General features: G+C 47.0%; 1 protein-coding gene across 2 annotated transcripts in view; it reads left to right on the top strand.

Annotated features, from left to right (window-relative positions):
• EFR3B (EFR3 homolog B) overlaps positions 1-17,728 on the top strand; it is a 117,292-nt gene that overhangs the window by 69,566 nt on the left and 29,998 nt on the right. For both annotated transcript variants that reach the window (XM_019712762.2, XM_019712763.2), the window contains exon 4: positions 6,422-6,572. In XM_019712762.2, the coding sequence (XP_019568321.1) occupies positions 6,422-6,572 (151 nt within the window). The remainder of the gene's footprint in view (positions 1-6,421; positions 6,573-17,728) is intronic.

The raw sequence follows: 17,728 nt of genomic DNA on the forward strand, positions 1-17,728 counted from the left end.
TACTGCTGATGGGGTGGAGGGTGTGGCAGAGCATGGGGTGGAGTGTGTGGCAGACCGTGGGGTGGATTTAGGGAATTGTTCTAAGTCCTGTTGCTTCTCTTCTCCACAGAGCCTCTTACACCCACCCTACCTTTTTCCTGGTGCTGCCTCTTACTCACTTTTAGTCCTTTTTCCCATTGTCCTGTTCTGGTCCTTCTAGATTAATACTGCTAGCTATGATCTTTAAAACACAGTTTCAAAGCTACACTTTCCAGGCTCCTTTAGAATAAAATACAAGCTCCTCAGCTTGACTTACAATAGGGACTTCCACAACCTGCCTTGAATGCACCTGTTCACCCAGCCACACCTGCCACGACTGCTCTAGACCCACTCCAGATGGACGGGCTATCAATTCCCCTTGGCTCTCTGGGCCTCCTGCCTCTGGGCCTTTGCTGTGCTCTCTCTCCCCTTGACCTCCTTGATGCTCCCCCAATTGCCCATCAGCCCCCCCACCCTCCAAGGCACCTTCTTCCTGCTGAGGAAGATGGAGTGAGAACTAGAGTGAAAAGGTGCGCGTTGTGCTGACAGGTTGTCAGGGCCACACCTCTGCAGGACCCGCCAGCAAATCCAACATCAAGTTATCCCTGGTATGAAAGCAAGACTGAAAACAATTCATTTCTGCGATCATTTTATATAATAAAATTAGGTCGCACACTCAAGAAAAAGGGCATGAATATACTGTACATGCTGATTACATAAGTCGCCTTGACATATTATAAAGCAGGTTCACGCAAGTAAAAATGACTTTACCCTAGATTGAACCCCACACCAATATGTGAGCAATAACATTAAACATGCAACACCAATTTTGCCTGCCCTCGTTGCAGTTCTCTCAGTAAAAATATCCTGAGGCCAGCAGAGCCACGTAGATTTATTCCACTGCCCTGATAACTGCAACTCAGAACTGGTATCATCTGATAAAAATAGCTTATGCAGCATCTAAGTATTTAAAGCTTTGAACACCTCACTGGGGGCTCTAATCAAACATTTAGAGAAGAAAGATCTATTAGATCTGATGTCCTGTTCCCTCTCCTCACCCTCCCCGTCCTTCCCTACCCAGTGCCACACTCATCATTGTCTTCTTCCTTGTCCCTGATGGCAGCTTTGGAAGAGTAAAATACTTGCATGCAAATAGTCTGAGGGGCTGTGTCTTCCTGCCATTGTGCAGGTGTCTGTACTTATGGTTTGACCACGGGGACATGAACCTTGGGTGTTGGACCCCAAGGCAGAACCACCCTCTCCTGTCCTACTGCCTCCCTGCCTGCAGCGTCACCCCGTCCCCGTTGTGTGGAAACTGTGTCTTTATGTGTGTATGTATTCAGCATCAGTGGTGATAACCAGATGTGGGCATAGAGAGGATACAGCATGAATTTTGAGGTGTTTTTGTCCCACTCCTCCTGACTATGCTGGGCAGTGATGTGCACAACAGCAAACGGCAAGAATTCCTCATGTTTCGTATTCTCTGCTTTGTTCATGTCCCTTCCAGTTCAGCCACTGCTAGAATAGTCCCAGAAACTGGAGAGTAAGGCAGCGAATGGTGGTGCTGTGTAAGACTCAGGGTCAGTTGACAATGACCACAGAGCAATGACCGTGTACAGAACGCAATATTAGATTCTGTCAGGTTTCCCAGTGCCTGGAGCCCGATAGGACGGAGATGTCCACGCCCAAAGGGAAGGGCTGCTCCCCGAGGAGCCTGGCCCCGAAGCTGACCTAGATGGGAGATTCCTAAGAGACACACATTCCCCAGAAGGAGCCTGAACCTGGTTAGAGGACACTGACCCTTCAGAGATACCACAGATTCCTACCAGATGAGGAGGTTCATCCTTCTCTCCACTGGCTGAGGTCAGTCCCTACTCTTGGGCTCTTAAACCTCAGAAGGTTCTGTCCAGGGTGGGGCTGACCAAATACATTCAAACTGCCCAGAGGTCCTTCATCAAGGCCACTGCCCTTTCAGTGATTCTTGGGCAGTGACTGGCCTTGCTAAAGATGCCCCCTGTCTCCTGCCTGCTGGCCCCCATCTCCGTCCCCGGATCTGCCTTTCTCTCTGACTAAGCCTGGTTCCCAGATGTTGCGTGCCCACTCCTCCTTTGCTGGTGGCTCAGCGCCTCCCCATTGCCTCGGGCCCCTCCTGACGGAGGACAGGGTGTTCAAGCAGAACCAGCTGCTTATTCTGGAGTTCAACACAAGGTACCTCACTGCTACACACCAGGGCCCCTGTGTATTTTCCTCAGTTGTTATAACTCACCTTCTGCCTTGACCCTGAGTTCCTGTTGTTACAACCCTCCAAGTGTCCTCTCTCCAGGATTTGGGTGCTATTCATGAACTCTAGTCCATCCCAGATTCTTTGGGTCCTCCTGTCCTCCTCACCTGCTGGGAAACCCTACGAGTACATCCAGGATCCTTGGCTGTCACCTGCTGCTGTGGTGTGTAACCTGTTCTTACTTTCTCCCTTGGGACCCTGCAATGGGCTGGTCCTCAACAGACCCTTTCTACCCCATTGTGCTCCGAGGACCCAGTCAGGCCAGTTCAGTTTCCCAGATTCATTACTATACTGGGCGCCTTCCAGGACACCAAGCCCAGATCAGATCTCTGTTAAGACCAACCTATCTGGCCCTCATCCTGTTGAGTAGACATCATTCTAAGAAGCCCGTGCTCTAGTCCTTTTGAGCATGTAGGACATACCTGGGAAGGTGATGGTAAGATAGGACCAACGCAGCAAGCACTGAACTACGGGGTTGCAAGTCCCCATTGACTTCTAATTTTTTAAGATACTTTGAAAAGTTCAAGTTTGCTATCACAGTCCTTTCATCCTTAGTCTTGGGATCAACAATGGGGAATGAAGGATGGTGTGTTCAAAGAACTAGGCCTTAAACTTCCTTATTTTTCAATTTTCACTTTCTATCAAAATTTCTACTCCTGGTCAGTAGCCAATATTTCTTTCTTTGTTTTCCCTTTCTTTCTTTCTTTCTTTCTTTCTTTCTTTCTTTCTTTCTTTCTTTCTTTCTTTCTTTTTCTCCCCCCACCCCCCCAAAGGATGGTTTTTCCTTATCAGGATTTTCTGGGAATTTTTTTTTTAATAGAAAACGGAAAAGCAGCAATCTAAGCTCTGGGGTTTGGGAGGACTTCTAGTTTCTTCTCTTGCCAAACCTCACCTCACCCCTTCCATTCCTTCATTTAAACTCTGTAAAATAATGGTGAAGCCCTTCATACAGAAGGATGCTGAGATGATTGATCAGAGAAGAGAATTCCACACTGCCTGGCCCCATTTCCTACCTACCATGTTTCGTTGCCAGAATGTGTGTCCAGTTTGGTCTACAGAGAGTCTGTCCCCTTTGAAATGGTCGCAGCCCTGCAGGGTTCATTCTGCTTCACTGGCCCACACAGTGGACCCGAAACATGCTGGGAGTGGGCCCACAAAGCACAGCAGGTTTCCTGGACTGTGAACTATGGTGGCTTCTGAAGGACAAGGCAAGTCGAGCCAGGAACGGTGACTCCCTTCACTGAAGGAGCTCAAAGACCCTGCCTTTGTATTTAAAAGACACGCTGTAAATAAGAGTATGACTTGATCCACTTGTGAATGAGCCCAGAGACAGCTATTTAATAAGATTCAATAAGGATTTAATAAGAGTTGACTCCATTCATATAGGTAAAAGAAACATTTTATAAGCATGGACAGGAAAATTTCATAGTCGAAAGGCTGTGTTTCTTATGGTTGCTCAGCATAGAAATTAGCTCAAGGGTACCTGAGAAATGGCTTCTGACGTCTTTGAAAAAACATTTAGAAGATGCCATGACTGCTGTTACTTTATATGCTTGGCTTTGCAAAGCTGACTCACGTGAGAGACGGTTTGGACACACAGTTTATGAAACTGAGTGGCTGCCACAAGAGGTGGCGTGGAGCCTTGTGGTATCTCCAGAAATCACCCTTCGGTCGTGCGCCCCATGCTTTCTTTCTAGTTAACCAAACTTCATTTTGAAAAAGAAGACAAAGACTAGCTAATGAAGGATTTTTAAATATCTGCCTAACAGGCCAAGATGGCTATGATTGGGATCTCAACGTAAAGAACCATGTTTTAATTCATCCCGTATTATATGTACGGTACATGAACCTGCTTAGATGGTCAGGCAGCTTTACCAAAAGCCCGTGGTGACAGCTTTACTTGATCTTTAAAACGGGGTCTTTTGCTACTTGCTTTTGACTTAGAGGCTGATTCCTTAGCACGACAGTTAGGTTTGGGAGTTCTCTGCTCACTTTACCTCCGGGAGGACTTTTCTATTCCATGTGGTTCGATTCAGCAAGTAGAAGACTCGAGTGCATGAGGCTTGTGATGCTCTCCCCTCTAGCAGGATGGAATCATTTCAGCTCCTTCTTCTCTGTCCTATGAGGTCAGTCACTTGATTCACTCTGGGCTGCTCAGGACTCACTTTTATTTGCACCATCCGTTTTTCAAAGCACTCCTAAACCTGATCAGCAGATCCTGTTCTTTAGGGTCCAAAGAGACTCGGAAATACAGTGTCTCTTGCAATATGGAATGGTTTTTCTCTCTCTCATGTAACCGTCCCGACTGGGTCTGTGGGCTCTGAACCATGCGGTCATCCAGGGACTTTCATCTCTGGGTGTCTAGTGGTTGCCACTTCACAGCCAGCAGGAAGAGCGAGAGAGAGAACAGGAGGAAAATCCTGTCTTTTGTGCAAATGCCGTCAACAGTGCTCACCTCACTCCTGCTCATTTTAATGGCAACACTTTCATCATGTGGCCTCAGGAAATGACCCTAGCAAGCAGCCACAAGCTCAGCTAAAATTCTAAATTATTAGGGAAAAGGGGGAAAAGAGATTCCAACGGAGACATCTAGCATTCTGCCCTAGAAACCTAACTCCTTAAAGAAAATTATAAATATGTACGCCAGAATAATTTCTTGACAGATTTGTAGCAGCTTCCTCATTTGGAAGTTAAAAGATAGCCTTTTTCTATGAATGTCTATTTTTTTTTAGAATGCAAATGCTTTGTAACTGAAGGGTGTATGTTTCATGACATACCTTACCTGACCACATGCTTATTTCGTCACTCTCGTGGAACAAATGTTGGGGTGAGTTTAGACATGTACTCTTAATTCTCAATAGGAATATGATTTTTGGGTGGCACTTTTCTTGGGATATAAGAGAGGCATTGAAGAAAACAATGACCACCAGGATAATTGGGGATTGTCCTGCAAAGGCTAGTTTGGGAAGGATTGGGTATTTTTAGCATGGAGAAGAGAACAAAAAACATGAGATTGTTGTTTTCAAGTTCTTGCAGGGCTGGCAGGTAGGAGACGTTTCAGCCCTCTGTCTTGTTGCTCCTAAAAGCAGAACTGTGAATAAAAGATAGAAGTCATTAGGATTTGCTTGAAATACAAAGAAGTTTTTATTTGGTTGTCAAAAAGCAGCATGGGCTGACTTCATTCTAAGCTATTCACCATTGGATGTTGTTTACTCCTCGTTCTGAAGGTGATTCACTCAGGGTTTAGACGGCAGAAGAATCAGGTAGTTAGGGACTTAGAACTCACGCAGAGCACCTCCTTCATAAGGAGAAAAGAATTTTGATTCTGTGACATCTTGTCCTCCATGAGGCAAAAATGGCCCCTATTTAGGCTCACCCAGACACGGTAATACCATCAACCATATTATTTGTGTAGTATTTCGTCATAGAACTTCTGAGATGTTCAAATACAAAACATGCACATTCTGTGTTCCTTCACCTTTGCAGTTGGCTGGTCCTCACGCCCATCTCAGCTCCTTCATAAACTTGCTTCATAAGGTTCTTTACTTCCTCCCCACGAGCGCCATCTCTCTCCTGCTTTGGAACCCTCAGGGGACGTCACGCATGGTTTTCTTGTAGCATTTCTTATTTTCCCTTTAGAAGAAATGTCTGTGTGTTTCTCTCATCCATCCGACCCTGGGCTCCTTAACTTGAAGGACTTCTTCATCCTTGCACCCCCTGCCCTGACTAGGGGAGCTTTTCCTCAGTGGGTGCTCAACAAACACTTCTTGACTTGGGTCAAGTACTGCTCTGATCTCACTGTATGCTGGTGCAGGATTTGCTCTCCAGGTATCAATTCTCTCCGTATTTACTCACGAAATGGTAAAGGTCATCTGTCCTCCTGTTCCTCAGCTGTACAGTGAGGTGCTAGGTGAGCTGTCTTTAGGCTGCCTCCCGGCTCCGATCCTCAGTGCTGGGCTGAGGTGGCCACCTGTTGGGATGGCATCTGGGCACTGACAGCTTGTAGAAGCCTCATTTCCCGGATGCTGCCGCAGCGGTCATTGCTTCGGCCCTCTGGATTGTCATGTAGTGCAGGTGGAATGGGCGTGTGCGGAGTGATGGCAGTGGTGTGGCTTTCCCCAGGTATGTGTGCATCGCCATGGAGGCGCTGGACCAGCTGCTCATGGCCTGCCACTGCCAGAGCATCAACCTCTTCGTGGAGAGTTTCCTCAAGATGGTGGCCAAGCTGCTGGAGTCAGAGAAGCCCAACCTGCAGATCCTCGGCACCAACTCGGTAAGGAGCTGCCCTGGGGCTCTGGTGGTGGGAGTGGGGGTACAGGGCGAGTGGGGGTACAGGACGAGTGGGGGTACAGGACGAGTGGGGGTACAGGGTGGGTGGGGGTACAGAGCGAGTGGGGGTACAGGGCGGGCAGAGCCTTGGGGTCAGTGTGGCTGTGATTGATTCCTGTTTGGCTTGTGACCCTGTAAGTACAACTCAGTGCTTGTCTTAGTGGCCCCCTTTGTGTGGATAAAGGTATATTTGGTTTTTTAATTTAAATATAAATATATAACTTATATGTTTTACTTTATATACATATATAGTAAATAAAATAAATTTTAAAAATAGAATTACTGCATGAAAGCATGTGATTCAGTGGTTCTAGTATATCCACAAGGTTGTGCCACCATCACTGTATGGAATAAACCGATGTCACAGGCAGAGGCACCGGTGGAAAGATCCCAGGGAAGCAGGAAACAGGGCTTCCGGCTTAGCTCTGCCCTTATCTAGCTGGGTAACGTCGAGTGGGTTAACCTTGAGCCTCAGTCTTCTCATCGATACCATGAGCAGATTGAACTTGTCCAAGCGGGATAATGCTGGTCTCAGTACAGGGCTTGCTACCATGACAGGTCATGGTCTGGGCAGAGAAGAACTAGCAGGTATGTCAAGAACTCCTGGCTTCATATGTGTGTATACACATACGTACTTGAACGTTCGGGTTGCTTTCTCCAATTTCTTGCCCTCTCTTCTATTCCCTCCTCTTCGGGGCATATTTTCACTTCCAGGTCTTTAGGCAGCTTGGTGTTAAAAGCCCTGATGTGCAACTATTTTACACGTATCAGCCCCCCCAAAAAAAAGTTTGATATTTGTCCTCTTCATATTCGTTCCTGACTTTTCTGAATTTTTATTGCATGGATCACAAGAGCTTTCCTTTTCTATGTTGATTTAACCAGAAAATAATAGTCTTTCAACTTAACTTTTCAAGACCACAAGTCACAACCTACCTATTCCCTTCTCTTTCTTCTCTCTGTGGGCCAGCTGCCTTAGACAAATTACATATACAGTAGCAAAGGGTGAAGTCTTTTGTCAGGTCGCCCTGGCAACAGCTTCAGATACTGTTTCACTTGTCCTGTTTCACATAACTATAGTCTAGAAGAGAACATCTGAATTGAAAATAAACCAGTCATCTGGCATTCAGAGGGCGTCTCCCTACGGGGGAAACAGAAGCAGGTGGCCACCCGCTCTTCTTGCTTTTCCCACAGCAAATCCTGGCCCAGGGGAGTTTTGTTAGCTTCAGCCTTGGAAATTCAGGGCCCTGCAAATTCCTAGATTCTCCGTAACAGTGTATCATTGCAACAACAACACAGTGGTCGACTAACAATTACTGTACTATACATAGTAGTAAGGACAGGCAATTTTAAGGAAGTTAAGTCAAATAATTGCTGTAGATTCAGAGTCCAGCTTGGGAGCAGCCTTTGCTAGTGGTTTCCCTCCTCCGGATGCTCTTCCCAGCTCTCTAAGCCTGGAAACGTCTCCGCCTTCCCAAGAAGAGCATCGTTTTGCTCCTCATCGTTTTAGAACTGCTGGCATGCTGGTGCTTGTTGTAATCTTAGAGTCTAGCCTAGGTGTTCAGCTGGTTTTCATGGGGATAGAGGCTTTGTGGGAGCAAAGGGAGGGGGCACTGCAGGAGGTGGAATAGAAGGATTCTGTGTGGAACCTGGCAACATTTCGTTTGGATAAAGGGTTTTGCTGCCAGGGAATTGAAAGAAAGACAAGGAAATTGGGAAAAAAGAGAAAGAGAAAAGGAAAAAGAAAGTACTTGGGCTCATCCATCAGCCCCATTTTGCTGGATTTCTCTGCCTGGAAATGAAGGCTCAAAGAAGTCAAATGGCATGTCTGTGCTTGCACAGCTAGAGCACTGGCTTTAGAACGGTGATTTATTCAGCCCTGTGCCATGTGTTCTCCTCTCACTAGGCCCCACCTAATGTGGGGTCCTCTCCCAAGAGCCCGCCTTGGCACCAGCCTCCATGCGGTCAGGCTCACTGCATCCAAGGTGACAGTGGACGCAGTGGACTCAGCTTCTCTTATGGCTGAGAAGTTAAGAAAAAACTTTACCCTGAGCCAGCTCTGCCTCCCTGTAGCCTTTCCCTCAGACCTGGTTTTGCTACCTGGCTCAGAACAAATCTCACCCTTCTGCAGAGCATCTCTTCAGAAACTGCTTTCCTGCTTCAAGGTCCCAAACCCAGCCAATGACAGAGTCTCCTGGAGAGCTTTGGAAGTCTAGATTCCCAGGTCTCAGCCACATCCACTGATCAACATCTCTGGAAGGGACACCTGAGTCCATGTTTTAGTTTCCTATGTGACACTAGCAGCAAATTTGGGGACCACTGACCTATTGCAGTCTTAAACCTGTGCAGGCATCCTCCCGCCCTCCTTCCTTTCTTTCTTCCTTTCTTCGTTCTTTTCTTTCTTCATTGCTAATGGGTATTCATCCAACATGTACTTGATCATCCAAGGATGAAGCTGTGTGGAGACTTGTGTTCAACATAAAGCCTTCAAGGCCGAAAGCTTTTCTGAAAGAAAGTGTTTATTGAGCCACGTGCTAGCCAGAAAAAGGACCAGGTCCTGGGGCATGCAATCTAAACCACCAGTACCATGGCTAGATAGAGAAGACAACATGTCCACCGTCCTGGGTCTGAGGGGGCTCTTTTATACAATGAGTTTGGGGAAGAAAGAGCTAAGTTGTTTTGAAAGAATTTACATTGGCTGTAGGTAAGAGGGGCATGAGAAGGTGAAGCAGAGAAAGTTCTGTGATAGGTGCATAGTCCATAAGGAAGAAGTACTTGATGCTACTGGATTGGTTGTGGGCAACAGTCCAGATAGTTCATACGTAAGCAGGATGCAGTGAAGTCTGGTATTCAGCTAGTCCCTCTAGATGAGATAGCCAGCTGGAATTGGATTCAAAGTTTCAACATACATTCAGGAATGTGAGCAATCTTTTCTTGGTGTCTGCCATAACTTTACTAACTGATTAACCCCTTGTCTCATCTTCCCACCCTCTGGCCTGCTGTGATTTATTTAGGACATCTCAGAATTTTTCTCTTGACACTTGTCACAAAGTACAAATTTGCTAATACCATTCCTGCATATTATATAATAAAGTATAATTTTTAAAATTTAAAGATGCTTTCAAGACTTTAATGAGAATCTGAATTTTGGGTGATGGTGAGGAAGCAGAGAAGTCAGGAGACGATGGGGAACTATCTGTGCTTACTTGTTCAGGATATGCTGTGTCACACCTGCTTCTTTTCATGATGGGTCCAAATGTGTGTCTCAGGGACAGTGCAATGACCGTGTGTCCTGACCTTTTGAGGTCATTCACTAATGATCAACTGAAAATATTAAATCTGAGAAAGCCGAGGTCTTCCCCATGAACAACGTCATACATTAGCCTAGTGTAAATAATAAAATAGTGTAAAGGGTCATGGGTTTAAAGTTTGCACTTTCAACCCTACCTCACCACATAGACAAAAATTAACTCAGAATAGATCAAAGACCCAAATATAAGAGCTGAAAGTATAAAACTCTTAGAAGAACTTATAGAGGTACATATTTATGATCTTGAATTTGGCAGTGGTTTCTTAGACACAACATCAAAAACACAAGCAACAAAAAAGTGGATAAATTGGACTTCATCAAAATTAAGAACTTTTGTGCATCGAGAGGACATGATCAAAAAGGGAAAAGACAACCCAAGCAATGGGAGAAAATGTCTACAAATCGTGTCTCTGATAAGAGTCCAGTAACCAGAATATATGAAAATCTCTTACAGTATAAAAACAAAAGATAACCCAATTAAAAATTAGACCAAGGATTTGCATAGACATTTCTCCAAAGAAGACAGCACATGAAAAGATGCTCAGCATCACTGATCATTACGGCAATACAAATCAAAACTACAATGAGATATCACTTCATATCTACTAGGATGACTATTTTAAAAAGCCCTGTAAAATGACAAGTGGTGGTGAGGACGTATGCAGATTGGAACCCTCGTACACTGCTGATGAGAATGGAAAATGGTACAGGCACTGTGGAAAACAATTTAGTGATTCCCCAGAAAGTTAACCATCGAGAATTACCATGTGACTCAGCAATTCTTCCTAAGTATATACCCCAAAGAATTGAAAACGGGGACTCAAACAAATACTTGTGCACAAATGTTCATAGCAGCACTATCCACAATAGCCAGAATGTCACATATTGTGTGATTCTGTTTATTTGCGATACCCTGACTAGGTCAATCCATAGAGACAGAAAGCAGAGGCTGGGGGAGAGGGGACTGGAAAGTGACTGATTAATGGGTACGGGGTTTCCTTTTGGGGTGATAAAAATCCTTTAGTTGCAAAACGTGAAAGTACGAAATGCCCCTGAATTGTGCACTTTAAAGAGTTAATTTTATGTTTTATGAATTTTACCTGAATTTTCGAAAATTGTGCTTTCAGATCTGAGTAACCCAAAGTCAGTGGCATATAGGCATTTGTGCTTTTACTGCACCACAGGCTTAAGTCAAGCAGGCTCGGAGGTGATGCAAAAGCAGGTCGCCTGGCTGCCACAGGGAAGGGTAGCCTCCTCCAGCCCCCTGGAGTGAGACAGGATCCTAGAGCAGAAAGGCCGTGACGTGCCCAAGGCTCTGTCCTTCTGCTCGTGCTCCCTCACTGCCCCTGTACCTCATTAAGATCTCCCCTTCCTGGATGCCTTCCTTTTTCTCTCAGGTTCGGCTCCCATGGAGACTGCCTTTCTTGGCCTCCCTCCTGGACCCAGTGGGAACCAACATACTCTGTCCACGCACCTTGTCTTCTCGCCCTGCCACAGCCATGCTCTGCCATCTCCCCCCCCACCCCCCGCAAATGCCCCAGTTCAGAGAACCACCTCAGAAACCACATGACTGTGGGTTGGGGCCTCTACAAACACGTACTTTCCAATTTTATCAGGGCAGCAACATTCTTTGACACCACCTTCTCCCATCCTCTCCGTGGTCACTACAAACCTTCCATTTGCCCCGCAATTGCCTTCCCAAGTCCGCTTCTTCAGTCTCAGAGGGGGCCTTTCTTTCTGCCATTGAGAAAATAGAGGCTATCAGGTGGGGTTCCCTCAACTTCCTGTGTCCGTCTTCTTCCTCTCCAAAAGATTCCCATTTACTTTGTTTTCTGTGTCTTCTATATCTCTTAACCAGTCCCAACCCCTGTCTCATCCCGCTTTGTTTTTCGTAACATTGACCTTTTGAAGAGACCAAGTCAGTTGCTTTGTAGAATGCCCCACATCCTGGATTTGTCTGATTGTTTTCTTGTGGTGTCATTCATTTTGCTCTCCTGTCTCCTGTACTTCCTGCAAACTGGAATTAGAGCTGAAGGTTTGATTAGATGCAGTTATTAATAAAAACGTTTGCCCATATTACTTCACGGGGGGTGCTGGGCATGACACTGAGCGTTGCAACAGGAGTACAATGTGTAGTGTTCCACTTTTATGGTGCTCAGTGTTACCCCAGGTTAGGGTAGTGACAGCTGGCTCTCTCCATTGTAAAAGCAGTTCGAAATCTGAGAAACCATGCAAATCAGCCATCCCCCACTCATCTTTCAGCTGGTTTGTATCTTCGGTGGCTTTCTCCCTGTTGATTACACCTTCTTCATCCTTCGTTGACTCCCTGGCCCTGTCATTCCAGCTCTTCCCATCTGGCTCATCCTTCTTAGTTTCTGTGGTTCTTTGAACAGTGGTCCCCCAAGGATGTCCACATCCTAAGTACTAGAACCTATGGATGTTAGTTTGTATGACAGAAGGGACTTTGCAGATCAGATCAAGTTAAGGATGTTGAGATGGGAAGGTTATTCTGGATTATCTAGGTGGGCCTGATGTAGTCACAAGGCTCTTTGTGACAGGGAGGTGAGAGGACCAGAGTCAGACAGAAGGTGACATGATGCTGGAAATCCAGAGAAAGAGATTTGAAGATGCTACTCTGCTGGCCTTGCAGACGGAGGAAGGGACCCATGAGCCAAAGGATATCGGTGGCTCTGGAAGCTAGAAAAGTGAGGCAAGTGGATGCTTTCTTGGAATTTCCAGAAGGAACACAGCCCTGCAGACCCGTTTTAGAATTCTGATCTCCAGAACTGTCATATAATAAATTTGTGTTGTTTGGGGCACCAAATTGTGGTAATTTATGACAGCAACCATAGGAAATAATATGGTTTCCTTCAATGATTCTGTTCTTTCAGTTGCCCCTGAAAAGTCTATGGTCTCCACGATTGGTGTTTCACCCTCTCCTCACTCTCTATGCTCCCCCTGGACAATTTCATGAGCTCTTGTGGTTTACACGGTCTTCTGAAGACTGGAAATGCTCCTGTCTCCAGCACCAGTGCTGAAGTCACTACTGGAGACCAGGGGGCTACAACTGGGTTCCATGAAGGCAGGCCAGGTCAGAATGGTGAGGCCAGTGGAACAGCTCATGGGGTCAAGCAAAGGACAGGGTCTTAGAGCAGAGGTGGCCGATGCTTCCCAGGGGCCAGCACGTGGGGCTGCTCAGGGCCAGAGGGATCCCTTTCTTGGGAAGCAAGGCCTGAGCTTTCCTAGGAGACCTGAAAACCATACCAGTTACACATAGAATCTTGAAGGAGGGAAGACGCAGTGGAGGGAGGTAGGAGAGGATGTCGCAGGTCTCGGGAATGACACTGCCTTAGCTGGCACTCAGGAGATCTGCACGACCTGATCAGGTCACAATGGAGCTGTTTCTCTGGCTTTAGTGAAAACTGCTCCCGGGAGGCTCTATAAACGACAGCAGTGGGGAGAACGGGGCAGGGGTGTTAAAGTCACAACATGTGGTTTACAAGAGCTGCTTTCCAGCTAGTATTCATCTTGGTGAAGCGAAGAGGTAGTTCCCATTTCTCCTTATGTCGATAAACACAGCGGAAAGGCCTGCAGTCCTAGAACATGAGCGAGCTTGGTTCTCTTTCTGCCCAGTATTTGAAACTATGGTTCTGTAGTCGACGGCAGGGAATTGTAAGGCTCAGAACGCCCATCTGGAGAAGAGGGGAAAGGCTATCTGCTGCTTGGAGACTTGCCCAGCACTGTGAGAGGCCAACCAGCTCAGCTTCCCTTTTGCAGACCAGGGGGGAGCTGGTTTTGCAATGTCAATATTTGGAATTTGCTCTCTCTCTATTGACCCAGGCCTTTAGTAACTCTCAGTTTTCACACAATTGTGGCTCCTTCCTGCCTGTAGAGAGGGTTGGTGATCTGCTTCAGCAAGCTTGGCACCCTTTGTAGTGTATAAAAAGCTGTGACTTTGATCTTGAAGGGTGACCCTAAGCAGTGCCCATGGCCTTTGAAGTGTCACATGTTCAGGATCTTCAGTTTGTTGCTATGGAGACCTTTCTCATCATTGTAATATGTTTAATACAAAGATACCAACTTTATTATTTCACAATCTCATGCATTAGGCAAGTAGCATTTTAATAAAAGCCATTTGTGCGGTATGAATTAGTAATGGTAGAGGTGAAGCAGACAGGAAGTTCCTGCTTGCAAAAACAAATGGTGACCAGTGGCACAGGTAAATGGACCCAGTGAAAACTCATGGATTGTTGACAGCAAGCCGACAAGGCACTGGGGGCAGGAGGTGGGGGAAATGAGGCTGCAACTCCTAACTGTGATGGACTGGTTATACCAAGTCTATGAGGAAGCTGCTCTTAGCCCCATTTTATAGATGGGGGACTGAGGCACAGGGAGCTTAGGTAACTTGCCCCAGATCAGCCTCCAAATAAGTGGAGGAGCAAGGATTTAGAAATGCATTTTGGCTCCGGACCCCTTCTCCTAATCTTAGCACCATACAGCCTGTTATAAATAAAAGGCCTTACTCACTATCAAACTTTAGAGTCTCTACCCCATCTCAGCCAGGTTTGGGCACATTTCCTAGGAGGACTTCCACAGTGGGTGTGGTCCCTTGACCAGGGCCCCCATGAAACACCCCAGTTTCACCCTCTGAACCACAATCACCAAAATTTCCCTTTTGGCCTCGTCCTGTCAGCCACTGGAAGACTCAGGAGCAGCTTGGGGCTGGTACTTTAGGAGCTGCCCCCACGGGGACAACACAGGCCAACGTTCCCTGGCCAGGTCCTCTGGGCTAGTGTGTCTGTGCTGTTATTCTTTCAGACTTGGGGAAAGGAAACTCCTCCTACCAAGCCATCAAACCAAGAGTTCCTAAGGACACTCAGAGACCCTGGTACCAAAAAGGTGCCTATTTTATTAGCTAGCCCTAGTGCCCCCCGTAATGTAATAAGTGGGGCACACATCCTCTGTATGGCAGAAAGTGTGGTCTCATCACCAGACTTTGTAACAGGGCAAGAGTCCTGGTGAGTGAGGGGATGGAATGGTTGACAGCCTGAGCCTCGAGGATGCAGCTTCCTGGCCAGTCCTGGGCCCCAGAAATGGAGCCCTGGCAGGTTACCCATCCAACCTTTGGTTCAACCCCAAAGCACTCCAGTTCAAAGGACATGGCTGTCTATCTAGCCTTTGCCACGGGCAAGCATACTGCTTACGCTTTCTTCCTCCCAGCTGCCTCGGAATATTTCCATAGCTACTGGTCGAACTTACCAGTAAAGCGACAAAGGACATGGGGCTGTAGATCCCCTACCGTCCCCAGATCTTCGGGGTAGGCAGTGGGGGAGGGTTGTCTTCAGAATTCAGACACCTGGGCCCTACCCCAGATCTTGTTCCAGAGGCCTGGGGTGGCTCAGAAGCCTGCATGCCAATCCCTGGGACCTGTGCACGTCACTTTGTATGGAAACAGGGTGTCTGCAGATGCAACCAAGTTAAAGATCATGAGATGGGGAGAGTATCCTGGATTATCCAGGTGGGCCCTAAAAGCAATCGTGAGGGCTTTATAAGAGAGAGGCAGAGGGAGATTGGACACAGAGGAGACATGTGAAGATGAAAGCAGAGATTGGAGTGATGTGGCCCCAGGAAACTAATACTACATGTAAGCCGCAAGTGCCATAGAAATATTCAATGTTGTTTTTACTTAGCATATAGGTGTTAACTGCTTCTTTCCAATACTGCTGCCGTCCACACCTGCTGATAAAGATGGGTAGCTCCTCCTGACCCAAACCCCTCTGTCGGTGAATATTTTGAAGGCTTCCAACAGGACAAAGTGTGAGTTAAAACAACACAAGCAAGCTTCACTATAACATATTTGAAATCTGCTTTTCTGATCAAGTGTGATGGGAAGGCACCATGAGTGGAGTTGCGGGTGTGTGTAGAGCACTGTTTAAGTGGTATCTTGGATGTATTCGTGCTGTGCCCCACAAACACTTGTTCCGTGACTGGTGCTGAATCCCGTAGGAGCCATAAAAAGTTTAAGCCTCTTAGAAATAAGAACCTTACCAAGAATAAGTCTGCAATTTACACAGTTCCTGTTACAACAGAAGCTCAGGGAGATTTTCTTGATTTTCTCTACTTTATTCATGGTCGTATGAGGGGATATAAACATTTTAAAGAGAAGAAGAAAGCAAGTGAAACAAGCGTTGGGCCATGTCTTCCTGGTCTTGCAGTGACGGCTTCTGGAGCTGCCTTTCTAGCCCCTCTGCCTGGCCCCTTAGTGTGCCCCCTCCTACCCTATAGCACTAAGTGACCTACAGTCCCTGAATGGTCTTCAGGGGCTTGGCCCTCACCCTCCAACTCCCCGGCTCTCTGCCTGTCTCCACCCCCACCATTGGTCGCCAGTCCATTGGGGGAGTGATTGTAACTTGATTCCTTCTTTCCAGACTTGAGATACATTGCATGCATGGTCCATAATGCCCATCTGGGCTCCCGCTCTGTGCTTGCCTGTCTGGGCCAGTGTGGGTGGCATGGGAAGGACAAGGGTAGGACTGCCCCTGAGCCTAGGCCTGGAGCTGATGGAGCAGACCACAAATGCCCAGTTACCAGGCTCACCACAGTACTCCTCAGTGCCAGGCGCTGTGCTGGTCACTGCATACATCCCCTCATTTAGCCCTGGCGGCCACCCCATGGTATCAGTCCTTGGGTCCGCATTTTACAAATGAGGAAACAGTGGCTCAGAAGTTACATGAGTGGTCCACACAGATGACAAGATGCAGAGCGAGGGGGTAGATGGGTGTCTGACTGTAGGACCAGCAGATAAAGCAGGGGTACAGTCTACTTAAATACAAAAACCATTATGTCAAAATCAAAATTTGAGGAAAAAGCTCAAAATTAAGTTCTGAGAAGAGTACAGAAGAGTAAAAGGCCAGGGACGCAGAGGGTCACAGAAGAACAGAACAGGGCGTTTTCTAGTGAGGTTAGCAGCTGTGGCTGGCCCAGTTGGAACAGATTCAGACAAAACCGCTGCCCAGCCTAGAAAAAGGCCACCCATAGTTTTAGAAAAGGAACCCCCATGCACATTGTCTACCCTCTATTATCTCAGTGGCTGTCACTGAATTTTCCATTTTTAAAAGTTGATTGTAATTTCAGTTCTGACCTTACAGCCAAGGGGTAGTAGCCAAAATATTGAGCAGCACGTACAGCACAGATAACAGCCGGTCAGAACCCACACTGGGCATGAACAACTGCGTTGGCCATGCCACCTGACTGGCCAGCAGTCCTGCTCCTGGTTCCGTGGCACTTTAAGGAAGACCAAAGTCAAAGTTGAAAGTGAAGGGGAACTTGATGGTGTCTTCCACAGAGATCAGGAGTCAGAGTGGGGGATGGGGTTGGAGAGGAGAGACAGACCAGGCTGCCTACCCCTGACCCTGCTTGTCTCTCACATGTGGGCCTCAGACCATCCACCAGCATCTTCTGGGATTTTGCTGCAAGGTACATCCCTGGGCCTCATCTAAGACTGACACAGCACGTCTGGGGCTGGGGGCAGAGATCAGGGATCTGCGTGGTAACCAAGCCCGCTCAATAACGTTGTACCACAGTGTTTGGAAACCAGCGCCCTCACTCCTCCAGCCCCCTTAAAAAGACCAGATGAAGGTCACCCCGGGCTGCTTCTTCATTCTCGGCTGGTTCTTCCCTGACAGCATCCACCACCACTCCCCATGTAAGCAGCTCTCCTGGGTGATGTGGCATGAGGTGCTAGAGGAAGGAGGGAGCAGGAATAAAAAGAAAACAGAAAACCCGAGAAGGTT

This window comes from Rhinolophus sinicus, linkage group LG05 (assembly GCF_036562045.2).
Source record: "Rhinolophus sinicus isolate RSC01 linkage group LG05, ASM3656204v1, whole genome shotgun sequence".
In the NCBI taxonomy this organism is placed as follows: Eukaryota; Metazoa; Chordata; class Mammalia; order Chiroptera; family Rhinolophidae; genus Rhinolophus; species Rhinolophus sinicus.